Source organism: Sturnira hondurensis, unplaced genomic scaffold (genome assembly GCF_014824575.4).
Source record: "Sturnira hondurensis isolate 20B ecotype Veracruz unplaced genomic scaffold, ASM1482457v3 Scaffold0022215, whole genome shotgun sequence".
Lineage (NCBI taxonomy): Eukaryota > Metazoa > Chordata > Mammalia > Chiroptera > Phyllostomidae > Sturnira > Sturnira hondurensis.
The window spans coordinates 6,288,410-6,308,903 of NW_028094846.1; the positions used below are offsets into that span (position 1 = coordinate 6,288,410).

General features: G+C 46.0%; 1 protein-coding gene across 11 annotated transcripts in view; it reads left to right on the top strand.

The window, feature by feature from the left end:
- RABGAP1L (RAB GTPase activating protein 1 like) overlaps positions 1-20,494 on the top strand; it is a 448,545-nt gene that overhangs the window by 391,312 nt on the left and 36,739 nt on the right. The window contains exon 1 of one of the 11 annotated variants that reach the window (XM_037035344.1): positions 13,696-13,701. The exons of the other annotated variants lie outside the window; for them this stretch is intronic. Within the exon in view, the coding sequence (XP_036891239.1) occupies positions 13,699-13,701 (3 nt within the window). The 5' untranslated portion in view covers positions 13,696-13,698. Of the gene's footprint in view, positions 1-13,695; positions 13,702-20,494 lie in introns of those variants that run through there. 11 annotated transcript variants of the gene reach the window in all.

Below are 20,494 nucleotides of genomic sequence, written 5' to 3' on the forward strand. Positions count from 1 at the left end.
AATGTAATGTTGTAGGAGTATACCTAGATATTTAGAAAGGCATTATCTTCTAAATCATAGTGCAGAAATAATAAAACTTTGATTTTTCTTTCCACTCTCCCTTTTCTTTTCAGAGTTCTTGATAAAGGGAATGAAAAGTGTCATTTAATCAGGCAAGGTTTTCAAAGTTTTTTTTTTGTTCTTCTGCCAATATTGTTGCACAGTTAACAGTCGTAAGTCTCAGTGGCACATAGCAACAAGCATTAATCTATTGCCTTATGAGTCTTTGGTTTCTGGGGTTTGGCTGGTCTTGGCTGGTCTTGGCAGCACATAGCTGAGCTTCCTTAGCGCCAGGACCCAGATTTGCTTAGATCTGTTCCACGCCTTCGTTTCTTCTGCAGCCTGTCTATGTGTGTTCTTCTCGTGGCAGGGTTGGAAGTTCCCAGATGTGGTCAGTGGGAACATTTGATGCCTCTTAAAGGCCTAGGCTTAGAGCCAGCACACACAAAGCCCTCTTGGACGAAAGGCCACTCTCAGCATAGTGGGGCAGGAAAATACACTCCACCATAGAGGCGGGGCGAGGGGGGGGGTGAGTATTTGCTGAGCAGTCATCTGCCACATCTGTGATAATCGACCCGTTGTGTGATCACGGTGGTCAGGTTAGCTGTCTAAAACACATGAACCTGTGTTTTTCGATAGCACCTGCAGTTTATAGTCACAAAACCTGTGTATCCACAGATTTGTCACCGGAAAATGACATTATACAGTAGTCCTGCCCTCATTTGGGAGGATTTGTTCCAAGGCCCCCAGTGGATGCCTCAAACCACTGATAGTCCCGAACCCTATAGATACTGTACGTACATATGTTCCTCTGATACAGGCTGGTTTATCAGTTAGGTACAGTAAGAGATGAACAATAATAACTTAACAAAGTAGAATAACTACAGCAATATAATGTAATAAAAGTTATGTGAATGTGGTCTCTCTCAAAATGTCTCATTGCACTGTACAAATAGCCTGGATATGCGAGACAGGGGTGTGAGTCATGTCCTAGGGGGCATAGAATTGGTCCTCAGAATGGCATGTGTGCAGCTTAAAGCTGATGAATTCCTTTTGGAATTTTCCATTTCATGTTTTTGGATTGCAGTTGACTGTAGGTAACTGAAACCCCAGAAAGCGAAACCGTGGGTAAGGGTTGGGGGCGCCAAGGTACTCAGTGACAATGTGATAAAGCCTGATTGGAAGTTTAGGCTTGCCAAACACTCTGTTACCCTTTTAAGTTCTCTTTGAAACTTGGAAGCGAATCAGAATTCATCTGTCCCAGAGGTAAGTACAGCCAGACAAGTGTTTTCTCCCACGAAATGCTGGGCGTCTCTGCTCCATCTTTGTCTTGGCAGCCCGGGGGTTTCGAACAGCTGCGAGGTCGAGGACTCCTTCGGCAGTTGGTCACGTCCATGGATCCGGGGTCAGAAAGCTGTTGTAAATGCGTGAAATAAAACACACAAGATTACGAAGGAGACTAGTTATATTGAAATGGTTATCAAAATAGAGAAAAGTAATTTTAAAATGGAGATATAGCTGACATGTAACAGCTGCAGGTTTACAACATAATTTGATATTTGTGTATGTATTACGGAATGATCACAGTCCATCTAGTAGCATCCATCACCGTACAGCTGCGCATTGTTTCTTTGTGATGAGAACTTCTAAGATTCGCTTTCTTCGCAGCCTTCACATGCGTAGTGGAGTGTAATGTGCTCTGGTCACCGTGGTGTGCGTCTCACCCCTAAGAGTCGCTCTCTTCGAAGCCTTCACATGTGCAGTAGCATGTAAGGCGCTCTGGTCACCACGGTGTGCGTCTCACCCCCAGGACTCAGTCATTTTGCAACTGCAAGTTGCACCTTTGGCCCCCTTCCCCGTTTGCCCATTCAGTCGAATGAGCGAACAGAAGAATGATGGCGGAGAATGTGGCGAGTGGGGGGATCTTCATACAGATGTGGACACTTCTTTTTAACCTTCCGATTTTTAAACTTTTCCAGTTTTAGCTTTCGAATAAGTAGTTCATTCGTTCACAGGGTTTCCAAGTGTCAGCAAATACAGCACAGTACCCAACAACATTTCCCACCCACCCTGTTGTCCCAGGGGTGAAGTTACTGGTGTTCCAGGGGTGGCCTTCCAAAAGTGTTTTATGCAAATACAAGTGGATCTGCACGTACTCTTTCCCTCTCTTCTCACAGGACTTTTGTGCTTCTCTCACTTCGTGGGGTCTGTTGGAGATTCTCTGCATCAGGGCCTGCAGGCCTCTCTGTTCGTTCAACAGCTGTGTGGTTTGCCCCGGCCTGGGCTGCTGTAATGTGTTTGACTGTCTCCTGATATGTGGGTATGTAGGGTGCGTTCCAGTATTTTGCTGTTGCTGGTAGTGGTCCAGCAAATAATCTTTTGCATGTCATCATTTCAAAAATGTGTGAGAGTGTGTCTGTAGGCTAAATTCCTTGGAGTGGAATTGCTGGATGCATCATTTTACCCATCAGCCATGTATGTCTGTGCCCATTTAAAGGTGGAAGCTTTGCACAGAATTCTCATGGGGAAAAAAAAAAGGAATTACTCAGGTGGTTGGGTGGGGGGAAAAGTTGTTCCATGTCACGGGAATAGCACTTGCAGAAACACAGCAGTGAGAGAGGTAGCAGGTCTGGGAATTGAAGAGGAGAGGTTGGCCATGAAAGGTCTGGTAAGTGTGATGCTAAGGAACCGACACTGTTAATTCTACAGATGTAGGTGTGAGTAGGGAAATGATGTCATAGAGTTGATGCACACATATGACAGACAGTAGCTGTTTGCATCAATTTACTTAAAGTGAAAATTGCCAGGTGCACCTGTTTTCTAAAGATCGTGCAACTTAAAAGGGGTTTTCCTCGTTAATGACTAAAATACTGATGATACAAAATTGGGGAAATACATGTAAATAAAAACTATAATACAGAAATTACTCATAATGTTACCATGCAGATTCTATCCAGTTAACTCCTGTTGTCCTTAAAGCAATAACATGCATTCGTTTAGAAAATATGAAGTGATTTCCAAAGACACCCCTTGTTAGGGACTTTTGTGATTTCTCCCAGGGAAAAAACAAAAAATCTGGTCCATATTCCTGCACCCATGGAGGGATATGTGGTGAAGGCCTTTTCCGGAACACACAGTGTCTTTTATGCCATAAAGAACCGTTTCATCTTCATGAGGGCCCTGCTGCAGACCATTTGGTCCCAGTTGTGCCGGCCTCCCTCTTCGTGATGCTCTGCTGGTAGGCATGCCCTTGTCTGGGAGCAGCGCCCGGCAGCCACGCGCGGTGCCTCGGAATGCCGAGGCTCAGAAAGCTGCGCTCCACTGCGCCTGCTCAGACATCCTCTTGTGGAATAATCCTAGTTTTTAGGATCCCGATGAGCAGCCAACCCTTTCATTTGTAGTTTTTTTTAATAGTCTGTGGCAGACCCTCTGCAGGCTGTTCTTTGGGTGCAGGGTTTGGAAAATCCCCCCAGGTCACTGATGCTGCGTTTGAGTGCACGTGTCCCACCATTCCGCAGGTGCATTTACTGAGCCCTCTGTGAACACAGTCCAGGCTGATAGATTGTGACAATAACTGTGACGGTTTAGGATTCAGTATACCCAACGTGGTGGTAAAACCACACAACATATGCTAAACACTTGAGTCAGCAAAAATTTCTCCTGACAGTTAGAACACGACCTTCCGTTAGAAGCCCAGAAGCTCGGCAGGGCCCTCCAGCCCAGCAGTGGTTCTGAGGCCAGTCCTGTTCTTTTGTATGAAAGGATCATTTTTATTGCTTCTGCCTGAAAGGTGCAAATTGCTTTCTCTCTTGGGCGTTGGCTGAACAGCTTTCTTCTTATTAAAGAGACAGGAAATATATCTTCCGTTTAAAGTATTAGTGTCATCTGTAAATGTGTAGTCTAGTTTGTCATTGCCTTGAACTCTTCAGAGAAGATTTAAAAGCAAGGTGTAACTTAGCACTCAGGACTGTTACACGAGAATCCAAGTCCTTCGGTGACCGGCCTTCTCAGTGAGGATGGGCAAGAAGGCGGGGTGGACCTGCACATACTTTATCTCACTCACTGCGGAGGGGCGCGGATGGGTGGGCTGGCCCCACAAGTCCGTCCTTCTCCTAAGAAGGACTCTAATCTGTTATGGCAGGAAGTGAACGCTCTTTATAATCCTCAACTGAGTGAGTTTACAGCCCACTGCACTTGGTGCAAGAGGCTTGTCGAGACTGCACCAGGGAGAGAAGAGCTCATTTGCTAACATACATGTCTAGAAACTAGGACTTTCTCAACTCTTACCAGGTCAAAACATGGTAGCTGTTCACCAAAAGTGGTCGGGTAAGTAAATGGAATAACCGAATGAGAGTTACTAATTTCTGCGAATTAGGAATAATAGAAAACTGTTGTATGTCGTCTCTGCAGATGTGAGAAAAAAGTATTGAAACCATTTAAAGGCTAAACAAACTGGAAGGGATACAATGTAAAATGAAATTATTAATTCCAGGGTACAGTGAAGGCATTCAGCCTACTCACTTTTTTAACCTATGTAGTAGTTTTTGTACACCAAACATATTTGGACATTGTATAAATCACTACAAATTTATACTGGAAAATTCTACTCACCTGTGACCTGCTGAGACCAGCCCAGCCCCAGGAGCCGGGCCCCACTGGGCCAGGCTAGTGCCCTAGGTGACAGCATCCCAGGCACAGGCCTGACCCACCTTGCTCCAGGGGCCTCTGTGGCCCCTCTCCTTGGGCGCATTGTCGGTCTTCCTCAGCTTTTGGAGATCTTCCCACATAACAGCAGAGTGTGCTTGCCTTTGGTGTGTCTGGTACCCCTACGAAGGGAAAGGATTCATTTCCTTTTTTGATTCAGTGCTGACTTGATATTAGCTTGGGAGCAAGAATAGGAAATTAATATACTCACACACTGAGATGCAAGAGCAGTGACATGATAAGGAACATAGGGGCAAGGTCCACCAATCCTGCAGCATTATAACCTGGGGTTCATCTTAATAGTATTAAAATAGATGCAGAATAAAAAGAATAACATTACTTTACATTTTTAACGTATCACATTATTTTTTAAAAAACTCAACCTTCATGACAACTCGTGAGGTAGGCACAGATTTTTAGGCTTATTTTACGGATGGTCAAGTTGAAGTGCGGATTAAGTAACCAGTTCAGGGTACACTGCTAGAAAGGAACAGTCAGGCCCCCTGGCTCTGGGCCAGTACTCTTCATCCGATTCTTCAAAATGCATGACTGTGTGCTTTGTACTTACTCCTGAGTTACAAAACCCAGGATCCCTTCAATGATCAGTCCTGAACTCTACACTTCAGCAGTTTCTGGGGCAGTGGTTGGTTAAACATAAAGTCTGTAATCGGTTTCCTGACTTTCTGAAGCACAGGTCTCGAAGGTGAACAACTGCTCCAGCAAGGGCCACCCCCTTGTCGGCAGGTGCTTCCTCCCTTTGTCTTGGGTGTTTGGGTGCTGAGTGGACATGCCTGTCTGGGTGCCCCAGTTCCACGTTTGCCCTTGTGCTTCCTGCCGGAAAGGGGGGCGTGTTCTGCAGCAAGCATGCACACAGTGAGTGCACAGGTGGTTAACAGTCCGGCTGCTTTGAATTTCCCCGGCTGTGGAGAAGGCACATGCCAACTCGAGTGCTATTGTTTGAGCTTGGGTCTGTTGCCATCTGATTTAAATCGAGTTTTCTTTTCCTTCTGTTTAGATTTTATTTATTTATCTTTAGAGGGGGAAAGGAAGGAGAGAAGTATCAATGTGTGGTTCCCTCTCGTGAGTCCCCTGCTGGGAACCGGCTTGCAACCCAGGCATGTGCCCTGACTGGGAATCGAACCGCAATCACGTGGTTCGCAGACCCATGCTCAGTCCACTGAGCTACGCCAGCCAGGGCCTAAATCGAGTTTTCTAATCCACTTATTCAAGTTTGTCTGTGAGAAAAGCTAGGAGTGCTTTAGTGGAATGGGAAAACACTTGAGTAGTCCATGAGGTGGCGATTTAAAAGACCAGACAAGAATCCAGGTGGCTTGTGCTCCAAGTTATCTTTGGGCAGTCCGGTAAAGGAAAGACACTTAAGTACATAAGGGCAGGACACTGGTTGTAGCATGCTTCTCAGATTTATAGAGGACCCGGGGGACTGGTTCGCCGAGTCAGGGTCCAGAAAGATCTGCCTGGAACAGTGTGTTCGTGAAGCATAACAGGGCTCGAGTAACAGAGGAGACGCGAACCCAAAGGAGTCCGTGTAGCACAGTGTGATGAGAGCCTTTGAGCAGATATTGAGCCTTTGTAAACTGTATTATGTATTAAGCACAGTATGTACTTTGTGTCCAGGAGTGTGTCTGTGCTAAGACCGCAGAAGAGAGACAGGAGAATGTGGTTCCTACCTTCAGAGGTGTTACAGCCTTGCCTGCAACTCGGATATTACACAGTGATCACTGGAAAAACATTAGGAGTTTGGGGGCAACAGGGGGTCCAGGTCCTATAGGCACATGTGGGGACCTGATGTCTACACCGGGCTCCTGGGTTCATGGAGCATCTAGGGGTGACTGATCCACGCTGGGACTGGGGAGACCCCGAGATGGTAGGATGGAGTCAGGTGGAACAGTGAAGGTAAAGGGAAGGGGAGTCAGTATATTTTAAGTCTCAGAGGTGAGAAAAGAAGAATTTAAAGAAATTAAATAACTGGGGTGTGGAGAGGACATTGGGACCGGAGGCAGGAGGGCCTCCATAGGGATGCGAAGGGATTAGACTTTCTGAGCCGGGTGATGAGCAGCTGTTTAAGAGACATTGATTTTCAATGTCAACACTTCAAGGTAATGATATAAACTTGGCAATTCACTTGACCTTTCTAGTTCTAAATTTTCTCGTTTTTAGAGGGAGACTCGGGCAGGCCCTTTCAGATCGAAGATCTCTGTGTGACTTGGAGAACCCTGAAAGTTGCGTGTCTAGGAAGAATTAATTAATGCAGTGCTTTGCAGCTCTTCCACGCTGGTTCTGTTCTGTTTTCTTTTTCCTTTCAGATTGGGTTATAAACTTTATTATGAAGCATATTTTAGTATCTAGAGAAAGCATTTGAATGACTGCTATGATGTGTTATTTTAGTCTCTTTATCACCATTAAGGAAATATAGATGTATTATAGACAATTTTCACATGTCAACAATGCATGAGAAGAAGGGCATAATCCTGGGCACCGTGATACTAAAACACGCGGCATCTCGCATGGTGGAGGGTTCAGGCTGCAAAACTGGTCTGAGATCCTGTCACGAGGGAAGCGGTGCCGCTGGGTGAGAGCGTGTGTAGGCTGGCAGTGGTCCTCAGATTCTGAGGGGCCGTCGTGTGGGGCTGGGCTAGAAGGCGGGGTTGTGGTTAATGAGTAGTGGCTGCTAAAAACACATTTAAACTCAGTGTCAAGAAAAACAAGACTAACAATTAGAACTTGGCACCCAAAAATTAGTGAAGTGCTTTGAACACTTGTCAGTGTTCCAGTAAATTCCTCCATGTGGTTGAGCAGCATGCAGTCACTTGGGGATGCGACTGGGGAATCTTGACCATAATAATGCATTGATTAAACAGTTGCTATACTACGATAGAGCTCGATGGAAAGGGCTGGGGGGACTTCTGGATGACTGTGCAAAGTGAAGAGGAGTTGGAACATTGAAAGGTGTTGATCTGCTCTCGCCGAGCAAAACCGTCAGGGGCCGGTGCGGACACTGAGACGGGCCAGCCCCACGGCACAGGGCGTGCGGGGCAGTGCGGGTTCTGTCCTGGGTGCCAGCGAAGTTCGCAGAGGAAAGTTTAGGGCCATGGACAAGGACTGAAGCCCTGTGGTAAACAAGACTTTGGTAAAACAAAAGTATATAGTCAAAGTTAACTTCCATTCCCTTTTACAAGAACGGAGCACCCAGTTTATGTCAGGGGCTGTGCTAGGACTGGAAAAGAAAGAAAACCCAGGTGTGCCTCCAGGATGGCGAGAAGAGGGGCAGAAACTCCTCCTGTGGTGCAGTGTGGAGAAGGAGCTGAGGGGTATTTCGTGAGCGCCCTGTTTGTCTCGATGTGCTGAGCCCGTATCGCCCAGTCAGTTCTCAGTGCCCCCTAAGGGTGTGTAACGTGTGGGAGCTAAAGGTCTGGGAGTCAAGGAGCTGGTGACAAAGCTGGAACTTTAATTCCAAGTTCCAGCCTCTGACTCCAGCAGCGACGTTTTTTCCCCCCGTTGTATGCACCCTCTAAATTGAATCCTCCATGTGAGGGGGAGAGTTTGGGAAACTTGCGGAATTCNTGCTAGGACTGGAAAAGAAAGAAAACCCAAGTGCGCCTCCAAGGATGGCGAGAAGAGGGGCAGAAACTCCTCCTGTGGTGCAGTGCGGAGAAGGAGCTGAGGGGTATTTCGTGAGCGCCCTGTTTGTCTCGATGTGCTGAGCCCGTATCGCCCAGTCAGTTCTCAGTGAGCGCCCTGTTTGTCTCGATGTGCTGAGCCCGTATCGCCCAGTCAGTTCTCAGTGCCCCCTAAGGGTGTGTAACGTGTGGGAGCTAAAGGTCTGGGAGTCAAGGAGCTGGTGACAAAGCTGGAACTTTAATTCCAAGTTCCAGCCTCTGACTCCAGCAGCGACGTTTTTTCCCCCCGTTGTATGCACCCTCTAAATTGAATCCTCCATGTGAGGGGGAGAGTTTGGGAAACTTGCGGAATTCCCAGACACTCATGCGCGATCAGGGGTAGTGCAGTTTTAAGGGGTTTGCCTGTACTCTCGGGTCAGCACCCAGACACGCAGGATTACATGTTGCTCCCTAGTTGGCGTTGTCCCTTTAACACGCTGGACTTAAGAAATGTGCCTCCAGTGCAATGCCGGAGCTTCGGCACTAAGGTCGTGAATAGAGCGTGTGTCTGCATTTACACTGAGAAGCTCACTCTAACATCAGATAAGCACTTCTCTGTGGCACAGAACTTCCAGAAATTGTGCACTTCTGAGTCTTCAGAGACAGCCTTGGAGATGTACGACAGTGCAGTTGGGAGGGCAACAGTGTTCCTGTAGGACGTGGGGGCAGCATTCTGAGCACCGGATCGGTGATACTACCATACAAGGCCATGTAGCAGCAGGTGTAGGTGGGTGAGAAATGGACCAAAATTTCCACGAAGAGACCTTTGGATGGGAATGATTTCTAAAAGGATGTGAGCAGAGTGTCTGCAGTCTTGAGAATGGTGGCATCGGGATGTAGACTGTCATTTCAGGGACAGGTATCATAGAGTCAGCTTTAGAGACAACTATGAAGACATCGTTGCCAATAAGGAGTAATTGAAAGTGTGTCATTATAAAAAGTCTGTGGTGCCACAGTCTGAGCCATCTGGGTCAGCTCTGCAGCCCCTGATTGGAAAGCTCAGCCATAGGGCGTGGTCGGCAGTGAAGTGTCAGCGGTGGGACTGTTTGGTTGACCGAAGGGTTACCTGAATTGGGGAGAAGTCTTGATTTAAAGTTCCATGTCCGGTTGACAAATATTAATGTGTATTTTACCCTGTTGTTGGATGATGCTTTTTTGTTTTGTTTTATTCTAGCCATCCTAGTGATTGTGAAGTGGTATCGTTGTGTTTCTGATTTGCGTTTCCTTAATGACTAATTATATGGAGCATCTTTTCATCTGCTTATTAGCCATTTGTATATATTCCGTGGAGAAATGTCTATTCAAGTCTTTGTCCATTTTTTAAAATTGTGTTGTTTCTCTTGTTCTTGAGTTGTAAGAGTTTTTTATATTTTCTATATATTAAACCTTCATCAGATGTATGAGAATCCCTCAACAGATATGTGACTTGCAAATATTTTCTCCCATTCTATAGGCTGTCTTTTGAATTTTTTTAAAAAAGATTTTATTATTTTTAGAGAAAGAGGAAGGGAGGGAGAAAGAGGTGGAGAGAAACGTCGATGGGTGCGAAAAACATTTATCAGTTGCCTCTTGTACATGCCCCACCCAAGGACTGAATCCACGACCTAGGCATGTGCCCTGACTGGGAATCGAACCAGCAACCTTTCACCTTGCAGTACAACACCCAGCTCATTGAGCCACACCAGTCAGGGGGGTACTTTTGACTTTTTAAAAAATATTTTTTTTGTTTATTTTTAGAGAGAGAGGAAGGGAAGGAGAAAGAGTAAGAGAGAAACATCAATGTGTGGTTGCCTCTTATGTGTCCCTTTCTGGGAACCTGGCCTGCAACCCAGGCATGTGCCCTGACTGGGAATTGAACCAGTGACCCTTTGCTTCACAGGCCCGTGCTCAATCCACTGAGCTACACCAGCCAGGTCGTTGACTTTCTTGATAATGCCCTTTGCACAAAAACTTTGAACCTTGGTAATGCCCACCTTTGTTGCTGTGTCAAAGATATTTGTACTTGATGTAAAACACCATCAAATACCTGGGAAAGCAAATTTTATTTAATGAGTGTGAACTGTTCAGTTGGATACATGCAGAATAATATTATAGCTAAATTGAGTGTAAATTTACATGATTTGAGTAGTTTTGTTACTTTCACCAAGCTTTATTCTTCTGTGAAAAGCGGTCCCCTGTAGAGGATATTTTGAGTTTTTTAACTAATGCTTATAGACCGTGAGAATGTGCATATAAGACTGGCAGTAAATTTTGTGAGCACATTATTTGCTTGGTAATGACATTGTCTGTTGTACTAGATTTAAGATATTGAATATAGCCCATTCAGGTACTCCTATTATATAATCGAATCACCATTTATTATAAAAATCAAAGCTCCCTTGCTTCTCCTGTGATTCTTCTAAGCTGCCAAACATAGAGACACCTGACTGAGCAGTGCAGGATCCCTCAGCTCTCAGACGTCAGGCTGCGCTCGCCGTGGAGGGAGAGGGCAGAGCCGGAGCGGACTCCGGGGAGTGTGGTTTTCTACACTGTTCCTAGCGCCGGGGCTCCTTTTGTTCCAGATACCCTCTATCTCTCTGGAGCTTCGGTGATGCCCGGCGAGGCTCTGAGTAGAACCCAAAGCCCCTGTTGGGTTTGGAAGTGACCTCTTATTGCCGTGTTTCTGACATTGCTGTCTCAGTAGCCCCTTGGCCCTGCCTTTGCTTTATAGGTTGAGGGAGCAAATAGGTAACATTTGCTTTTTGCCTTTGCAAACTTGAAGTATGCACTGAGTTGGGGAGGCACTTAGGCCTTTGCAACATGTTGTTTATATGAAACAAGAAGCACACAGGCTTGCGCAGTGGCGTTGTCTGTAGCTGGCCAGTGTCAGGGGACACGGCCCTGTGCTCTCTGTCTACATGGGACACGCGCCTGGGGCCTGCTCCGTAGATTCCACTGCTTGGTCCTGCCAGCAGCCTCTGCAGCTCATCGCACAGAGGGGCCCCGGTGGGAGAAGGCGGATGGAGCAGCTCACATCCATGGCTCTGGAAAACGGACTCCAAAGGACTGGGTACTTGTTCCACCCCTGCATAAGCTGGGACTGTGCATTTATCAAGTGGCAAAGGGGTACCTTGCCTTATTACACAGGGTGTCAGAAAAAGCTAAATACTTGCTCTTCTATCTCAGTAAGTTTCATTACTCTCAGGGAGAAACACGCCCAAATCTAGAAATGTTTTATGACTTAAAAACAAGGCATAAACAGGCCCTGGCTGGTGTAGCTCAGTGGATTGAGTGCGGGCCTGTGAACCAGACAATCGTGGTTCGATTCCCAGTCAGGGCACATGCCTGGGTTGCAGGCCAGTTCCCAGCAGGGGACTCATGAGAGGCAACCATACATTGATATTTCTCTCCTTCTCTCCTTCCTTTCCCCTCTAAAGATAAATAAATAAAATATATTTTAAAAAACAAGGCATAAACAAATGCAGAGGAAGAGAGCAGAAACAGAATCTGTCTGGCTCAGTGCCAGCCGTGTCTAATCAGATAAGTTTATTTCATGTGGAAAATGTGTATCAGTCTAGGAGATGAGGCATGGCAATTGGCTGAAATGAGCTGTGAATCCTGGTCCCTTCTAGGTTTTCAGAAAAGGGTTCAATTTACAATCAAATTTATTCCAGGTGTTTATAGGCTGTGTGCTTTACCTAGAAAATAGTGAAAATAATTGACATACATGCCGTTTTAATGGCATCAACTTTAATGCTGTTATTTCCATTGTCATCTGGTAGAGCCGTCAAGCAGCACAATTATCCAAAGTTTAATTGCAGTCTAGCACTCTGTGAGAGCGTATGTCTCTGTCGTATGTGACGTAGACGGTACCATTCATCGTTCACTCTCTTCATACTTATTTGCAAGAGCCGTGTGGTAAAGCCATGCAGCTAGGAGGTTTTCGAGTCTCCCCCAGGAGTTCCGACTTGCATGCATACAATGGCCGTGGAGGCCTCGGCCCTGAAACAGGCCTTCCGGCGGTAACAGAGCCGTTCCTGTGGGCTGTCGCTGAGGACCGGTGGTTTCTCTCGTCTTGCCTGAAGAACAGCATACCTCTCTTTTGTGATAAAATCTTCCTGATAAGAGAGATTTGTTTACCAAAACCCTTACTTTGTGGAAAGTTTATAAGGCTTAACCCTGTAACTCCTGTAGGGGAGAAAGGGGCCTGCCTTCTGACTGGCACCTTTCTCCTGGCGGATTGCCTGTCACCGTTCTATTCCAAGTCAGGTGACAGGCGAGTGAATACCCGGCTTCCCTATGTAGATGAGCTGTCCACAGACGGTTTCTGTGCCATTCACCTATCTTAAAGTTTAATGGGAATAATATACGAAAAAGGAAAGGGACAGATTTTAAACTTATGACCATTTTAATGACAGAGGTTGTATGGCATGATAAAAAACAATGTGGCAGTTCATTGTTTCAGAAAATAAATCTTGATATGTAAAAGTTATAAGGTTTCAATAACATTTCTGGAACACTCTTTCAATATAAAAACTTCAATGTCCAGGATAGATTTCCCAGTATATTTATCTACAACAGATCTTAAATATCGAAAACTAACAGAAGTTGTTGCATAAATTTTTCTGTAATTAGATACGAACATTCTTCTTGCTGGTCTGCAAATGGTTCACAAAGATAGCTGCTGCCTAAGATCTTTGCAGTCAACAAACGTTGAGTGGTGAACTCTGTTCTTCATTTTTTGTAACATAATTAATTGTATTATCTTACAATTCTCACCTGCATTTCAGGGTTGAGAGGTCAAAGGCTGGCCAGACAGCTGTGCCGTTCTCACAAACGGCTTCCGTGTGTGGGTTCACAGAGCCGTGAGAGCTGTGGCCGGGTGGCTGTCTGGAGGAGAAAGGGAGGGGGACAAACCCTCACCCCTGTAAGAGTGCTGGTGGGAAACGGCTCCCGCCACCTTCACTTCCGTCCACGCCAGCGTGAGGCCTCCCCGAGCTGTGGGGCGGGCTGGGGAAGGCTGTCTTCAGATGGGGGGGGCATGAGCCCAGTTGGAACCCAGCAAGGATTAGTGTGGAGAGGAGTGCATCCATCAGCACCGGCCAACCAGTGTTAGGATATTTATGTCACCCAAAAGTTACCTCATCCTCCTTTGCAGTCGGTCCCCATCCCACCCCCAGACCCCTGTGCCAGTAACCGTGGTGGCTACATGGAGGTCAGGAACCCACCTCTTCCCGTTGTGCTGGATGGCGCCCTCCTCTGCGTGGTCCAGTAACTCCCCAGCACACCTCCTCGGTCCATGGTCCACTGGAGGGAGGGTGGACGTGGGAAAGGGAGAGTGCACCTCTTCCTTGGGAGGGAGTTTCGCCTCACAGTTCCACCCATTTCATTGGCCAGAGCTCCCGACTGGCCCTATCTCAATGCAAGAGGGCTTGGAAGTGTAATCTTTAGCTGAAGGCCATGAACCCAGCTCACAGTATGTTACTAAAAAACAAGGAGAGTGCATATTTACAGGCAACTCTCTAGTTTTACTTACATTACGTATAGTTATGTTCATACACATAGTTATAGTTATGTGTACATCAGAAGATGAACACTGAGCGGTTACATTGGGGGCATTGTTCGGGATTGTCAGAATTGCCTGTAGTGAGATTTCCAGAATTCAATACTTGGTGGTGGGGGGAGTGATCATAGTTTTATTAAAAGATTTTATTAAAAATCTTTTAAAATTTTTTATTTTTCAAGCATAAGCACTGAAGATCCAAGCTGCACCATGTATAGTTTTTTTAGCTGCCTTATTTTAGTAATTCTTCACTTTAAAAAACACATACTGAGTACCCATCACGGTACTCAGTGGTACTGTCCAGGGGGAGTAGGGTAGATCGTCTGCATCCAGAAATACAGTTATGTCTGGCCTTGGACAGAGAGCCCGTGGAATATCCTGAATGCTGCCGTTTGAGTAGTAGAGACAGTAAGAGCCTTTGTAACATACAACTGCATTGTGAAATAATTGTGGTTTTGAAAGCACGTAGGACTGGAAGTGAGGAGACCTAAGTACATGTCTCAGTCTGTCACTCATCGGGCAGCTGTGGACCGGCCTCAGTTTCCTTGTCTTTAACGTGAGGGGGTTGATTATGTACTACCTTACAGTCCCCTATGTTTCTGTGATCCTAACAGCTCTTGATATCTATAATATATATTGTACATGCAATATGTTGTATTACACATTACCTGAAGTCTGTATATCTCTGTGATTCGATAGTTCTGTCTGTAGTCTATAGTTCTAGTACATCTATTGCAAACCACCCCCAAACATCATATCTTAAAATAATAAGGCCATTCTGCTCACAGGTTCTGTGTGTCCAGAATTCAGACAGGACATAGTGGGCTTTGTCCCTGCTCCACAACCTCTGGGGCCTATGGGAAGACAAGAACCAGAGGAGGTGACTTGAGGACTAGGGGCCAGAACCATCTGGAAGCCCCCACTCTGGTGTCGGGTGCGGGGAATGGGATGTCTCGAAGGCAGGGCTCTGCAGGGCGCTGTGAAAGCAGCTCCTTCTTCGGCTTCGCGCTAGGCCGGGGCTCCCTCGCCACGGGGCAGCTGAGCGCCACGCTGGGCGAGGCTGGTGCCTTCCCAGAGCCGCCTCTGCCTTAGGAGGGGATGGAAAGTGTGAGTGGATGAAAATGGTAAGGGTTATATTTAAAGCCAAATTCACAAAAGGTTATTAAGCATCGGCTAAGTAAAGTTATAACAGTGTGTTTGGGGTTAGCAGGACACCAAATCTGCCCTTGGTTTGGTGCATACTGTGAGCCAGGCCTTGTTCTGCAAGCCCCTTTGTAGAGGATCTCATTTCCTCATCACAACAACCTGGGCAGAAATCCAGGCCTCGAGAGGAAGAGCAGCTTCTCCGGGTCGTCATGCTATCGAGTGACTGAACGGGGACTCAGAGCAGGTCTGACTCCGAAGTCTGTGGCTTGCCCACTGGTACGGGCTGGGTGGGTCTCCGCTCACCTCGGTCCCTGCCATGTGCCAGTTTACATGTTGAAGTTCCAGCCACCACTCTCACTACCGTAGAGTGTGGGTATACTTGGAGACGGGGTCCTTTTTTTTCTTAATCGAGGTAACACTGGTTAACAGCATTATGTAATACTCAGGGGCAAACATTATAATTTGATATCTGTATCCACGGTAACATGCTCACCACCAAAAGGCTAGCTTCTACCCATCACCATATATTTGGGACATATTTTGCATTGCATTTTAAGAATAAAATTTGAAATCACTCGTGGTAATGATGAGGCTTATGTTCTAATACCCTAGTTCTCAGTCTCACTTTGAATTCTTTGAATAAGGGAAGTCCTTTCTTAGGGCTTCTAGCAGATCATGCTTTTCTCAGTGATCCTCTTATAGGAATTTGCTCTGTGACGCTTTTCAGGCTTAATAGAAGCTGGTGCTTTGAGTCAAATCAGAGCTTGCTTCAGCCCCAGCAAGACTTACATGCATTTTAAAAAAGAGATTAGGGAAGACAGCTCTTGTCATGCGCTTTACTCAGCTCTGTGGAACCAGAATCGACTGTCTCAGCCAGTTGGCGACTTGACAACGGGAGGAGGAAGACAAGGCGTTTTTGTGTCTGTATGACATAGGTAGCTCTGTTCTGCTCTTTGCCTAAAGGGGTGAAGAGCTGATTTGTTGGCCAGTGGTAGCCCCTGAAGCTGGTAGGAAGCAAACGAGATCACACTATAGAGGTTTGTTTACCGTCAGTCTCCAGGGCACTACAGGAGGAAAAAGAGGAAGCCTGTTCTGTATCAGAAGGCTTCATTAGTACTGTATTTACTTAGAAAACCATTTAACTGTTCTGTTTCTGTTTCTTCCTGGTTGAGCCTGCAGTCCAGCGGCAGCCCTGCCGTAGGAAGACTGCACGCCGGCCCGTGCTGGCCGCCGTACGCCGCGTGTCGGGTGCAGGTTTTCGATACCTCCCGTCTCACTGTTATGGTGAGAACGAAGCTTGAACAGTTTTCCCAAGGCTGACCGTGTCCTGGTCTCTGGTGAAATGTGGCTGTTTGCCTGTCTGGTGAGGTTCGGAGCTGCATGGTCCCTTGCACTCTGAGTGACAGATGAGCGGGTGGACGGCCCACAGGGTGTGGAGTTGGTAGATCAGAAGGGACCCAGAGAAATCATCTGGTGCTTCTGTTTTCTCTGTGTAGGGTTATATCAAAACCACTGCAGAGAGTCGGTCCTTTTCTATAAAATTTCAAGAGTGTTATTTGTTTATTTAAAATGAAGATTTTAAGACCAATTCTGAGCCAGGTACTTTGATTTGAAACAGTCTCTCAGTCTTTCTTTGACCTTTATGGCCTTGATACTTTTGAAGGTTACAAGCTGGTTATCAGTCGAGTGTCTCAGTGTGGATTTGTCTGAGGTTCCTCATACCAAGGTCTAGGGCGCACGCTCTGACCAGGACATCCTAGAGACGACGCTGTGTGTGTCTCCCTGCATCCACCCTGTCAGATGGAGCCGGACTGTGGATTGTCTCTCACTGGAGATGCTCACTTTGACCATTTGACTAAGGGCAGTTCCTGCCAGGAGCTCCTTGAAATTGCTTTGTTCCCCTTCATAACTAATGAGAAGTTTGTGGGGAGGTGCTTTGAATTTCTGTAAATATCCCATTCCTTATCAGACTTTCAATATATATACATGTATATATGCATATACACATGTATGTGTGTATACATGTATATATACATGGGAGGACCCCCAAAAACAAAATTTATTTATAAAAAACTATTTGTTCTCACATGTTTAAATTTCAGTCACCTGCAGACTCTCCATTTGATGCAACACACCTATCGAGACATTTTTCCCACTGCTCAGAACAGTTTTTGAACTCATTGTTCTTGATGGCTTTTGGTGTGTCTGCCAGTTTTTGTTTCACCTCTTCCACATGGGCAAAGCATTTCCCTTGGAGGACTTTTTTCATTCAGGGAAAGAAAGAAAAGTCGCTCTGGGTGAGATTGAGTGGATAGGGTGGGTGGGGTACAGGGGTCATGCCGTTTTTGGTCAAAAACTGCTGAACACTCAGCTTGGTGTGGGCAGGCGTGCTCATAAATCACCCATCATGAAATGGACAAATGTGTTGGAGGGGTCTTCAAAAAAAATAATTCACTGAAGCTGAACGCAACCTCTCACAACAATGCCAGCTGGTACACTGATGCAGGTGGGTTCCTAGAACACTCGCCTAGTTGGGGAAGCCTGTGCTACAAGGGGCCTGCTCTGCAGAAGATAATTCTGTTTGGGGGGGTATCCCCCTTCTTATATACTAATATATATGATTATACATATCTCATATATATATGGACTATTGAATATTCTCTTTTGTTCGAATATTTATTTTAATGTTCAGATTATTCCCTTTTTGCTATTAGGAGTTCCTTCAAGATGGCTTCTGTGTCCTTTTTTCACTTTCTTTGTTCATAGGAGATGAAGTAACCCACTTAATATGCAGTTTGATTTACTATTGTTTGGTCCTTGCATTTTTGCACTTACAAATAATCCCTTGAAATTGTATCTCAGGAAATTGTTAGTAAAAATGTGCTTATGAAAAGAGAAAGAAAAATGTTTCTGTAGAACTGGAAAGTTCCAGAACTTATCTATTACTTTGGTCCCATATTTATAGACTCACCCTGGGACCTAAGAAGTGACATCTATTTTTCATCTACTAATCTGCATTTTATTGCTTAAATTAAGTGTTACATGATAAGTGGCATTTATAGAACCCCAGTCCTTGTCCATCAAGGTCTATGTGGTGATGAGGCATGGGAAGGAGGGCTACCTGGTGTGTTTCTTAGGAATTTAACTTAAAAATAGCAACACTCCATTAAACACACAGACACCTGGCAGTTAGAGGCTGACTTACTCACAACGCTCGGTGAGCGGTACCTGGTGCTAAGTGATAAGGCCCCGTGTGTGCTCACGTGGGTTACATCATTGGAATCAGACTGGAGCCAGCAGTGAAAACCGAGTGTCCCAACTGGGAGCTCCTTGGTGCTTCATTCTCGTTTTCTTGTCTTGGAAATACCGCCTCGGAGGTAGCAGTGAGGGTAAGAAGCCCGGAAGGTCTGGTCTGATATTCCTCCTTGTCTCACCGCCGGCTAGTGCTCTGGACTCCGTTCCGCTGAATCGTCCTGAGGCAGTGTTCAGGGTTTGTGTCTGCCCGAGGCACACGAAGTAGAAGCCAAGCTGTAGTGAACAGTTCAGAATAACGACCTCTCCAAAAAGAGTGAAAACTACCTCAGAGGTAAAACTGACTTATGGACATGTAAAAGAAAAAGAATTCCTTTTTTCCTTTTCCACCTTTATGTGTGTTTAAAAGGATGCCATTCATTTCAGGTTATTGACGAGACTGTTTCCCCTTGAGCTAAAAGCCATTAACACATTTTCCATCTACAAATCATTTTACGTGCGTATTCTAAAGCCCTTGGATGTAGAGGGGGAAAGGGGAGTCCTTAGCAAATTCTGGCCTGTCCTTTCCAGTCACGCTTTGCTGAAGAAACTGGGGTAACCCTCTCTATTTGAACTAAGGAGCTGGGGAGATTTGGATAGCCATTGTGAGTTGTATGTTTATAGAGTTCTTTATAAAGGCTTAAGTCTAGGTCCCTCATGAAGTTCATTGGGCTCAGTGTTCCAGCGCTAGGTGTAACTGACAATCTTTACATAGTTTCTTTTTTTTTTTTAAAGATTTTATTTATCTTTAGAGGGGAAGGGAAGGAGAGAGAGAGAAATATCAATGTATGGTTGCCTCTCGTGCGTCCCCTGCTGGGAAATGGCCTGCAACCCAGGCATGTGCCCTGACTGGGAATCGAACCTCGATCTTTTGGTTCGCAGGCCCGCGCTCAGTCCACTGAGCTACACCAGCCAGGGCTTACATAGTTTCTTGTAGTAAAATATAATGAGTTTTTAAATTAGATCTCTCTCTAATGAGTCTCTCTGTACGTTTTACTCGTCTGCCGTTTGGAGGAAGTCTGACGTGAGGGCGACTTGACCAAACGTCCTTCCTTCGCTGCACCTCGTTTACCGCTGCAGTCACTCGTTCCAACAGGACCTGGTGCCTGGCATTGAAACAGACGACCGAGACTGAGCCTCCGAAGGTCCCTCTGAGGGCTCCGCCTCGCGCTAGTCATGTAGTCAGCGTCCCCTCCTGAATTGTTGCAGAGGGGAATTTATTAGGGAAAACATCATTTAAAAATTTTAACAGCTGCTCTAACCTGTCATTTGCAGCTCTCAGCTGACATTCAGACAGCTGCGATCTGTGAGTGAGCTTTCCCTCTCAGCCACTGGAGGCCTTTCAATTCCTGTTCCCATGGAAATGTGGGCCGGACTGGCAGGAGGGAGGGCTGGAATAGACGTTTCCCCAAACCTTAGGTTTCTTGCCCCCTCACCGTTTCCATGGCAATGGGGACATAAATGCCCCTCCGCACCACGCTCCGGAGAGCAGTCTTTCGCGTGTGAGCAGCAGTCTGTGGACTTGAACGGCACACGGAGCAGCTAATTCTGGCCTCCTTCTATCTGTGTGTGGCCAGCCCTGACTTCAGATGTTCTCGCATTCGATCTGCTCTGTGCATCAAAGTGACTCAGTCAGTTTTTGCAAAGTCAGTTTGATGCTACCTTTTCTCCAAAATGAGAATTCTGTTGGGCTTATTCTTACTGGCTGTCAAATACATGTCTACTCCTCCTCCATGTCTCCCACCCTGTCCCCAAGATTAAAGCAATACATTTCAATTTAAGGAATAGCACCAATTGCATAGCATAAAAACTCTCCTCAAACAGGCTCATTCTCATGCGCTGTTTTAGAAATCGCCCCACAGAGCAGAGGTAATTGTGGGCTCTGTCAAACATGTCAAGGAGAACTGCCATTTTTAATTGGTTACCACAATCTTCTCATCTAGGTAACAGAAATACCCTGTGTTAAGTGGATTTCGGTATCTTTCCACTTATCAGCTCTATGTCATCACACAGCTCCTCAAATACCCATACTCAGGGGAAATGTGTGTGCATAGCCTTTGTCTGCCTTTTTGAAAAATTCCAGTATGTTAACTAA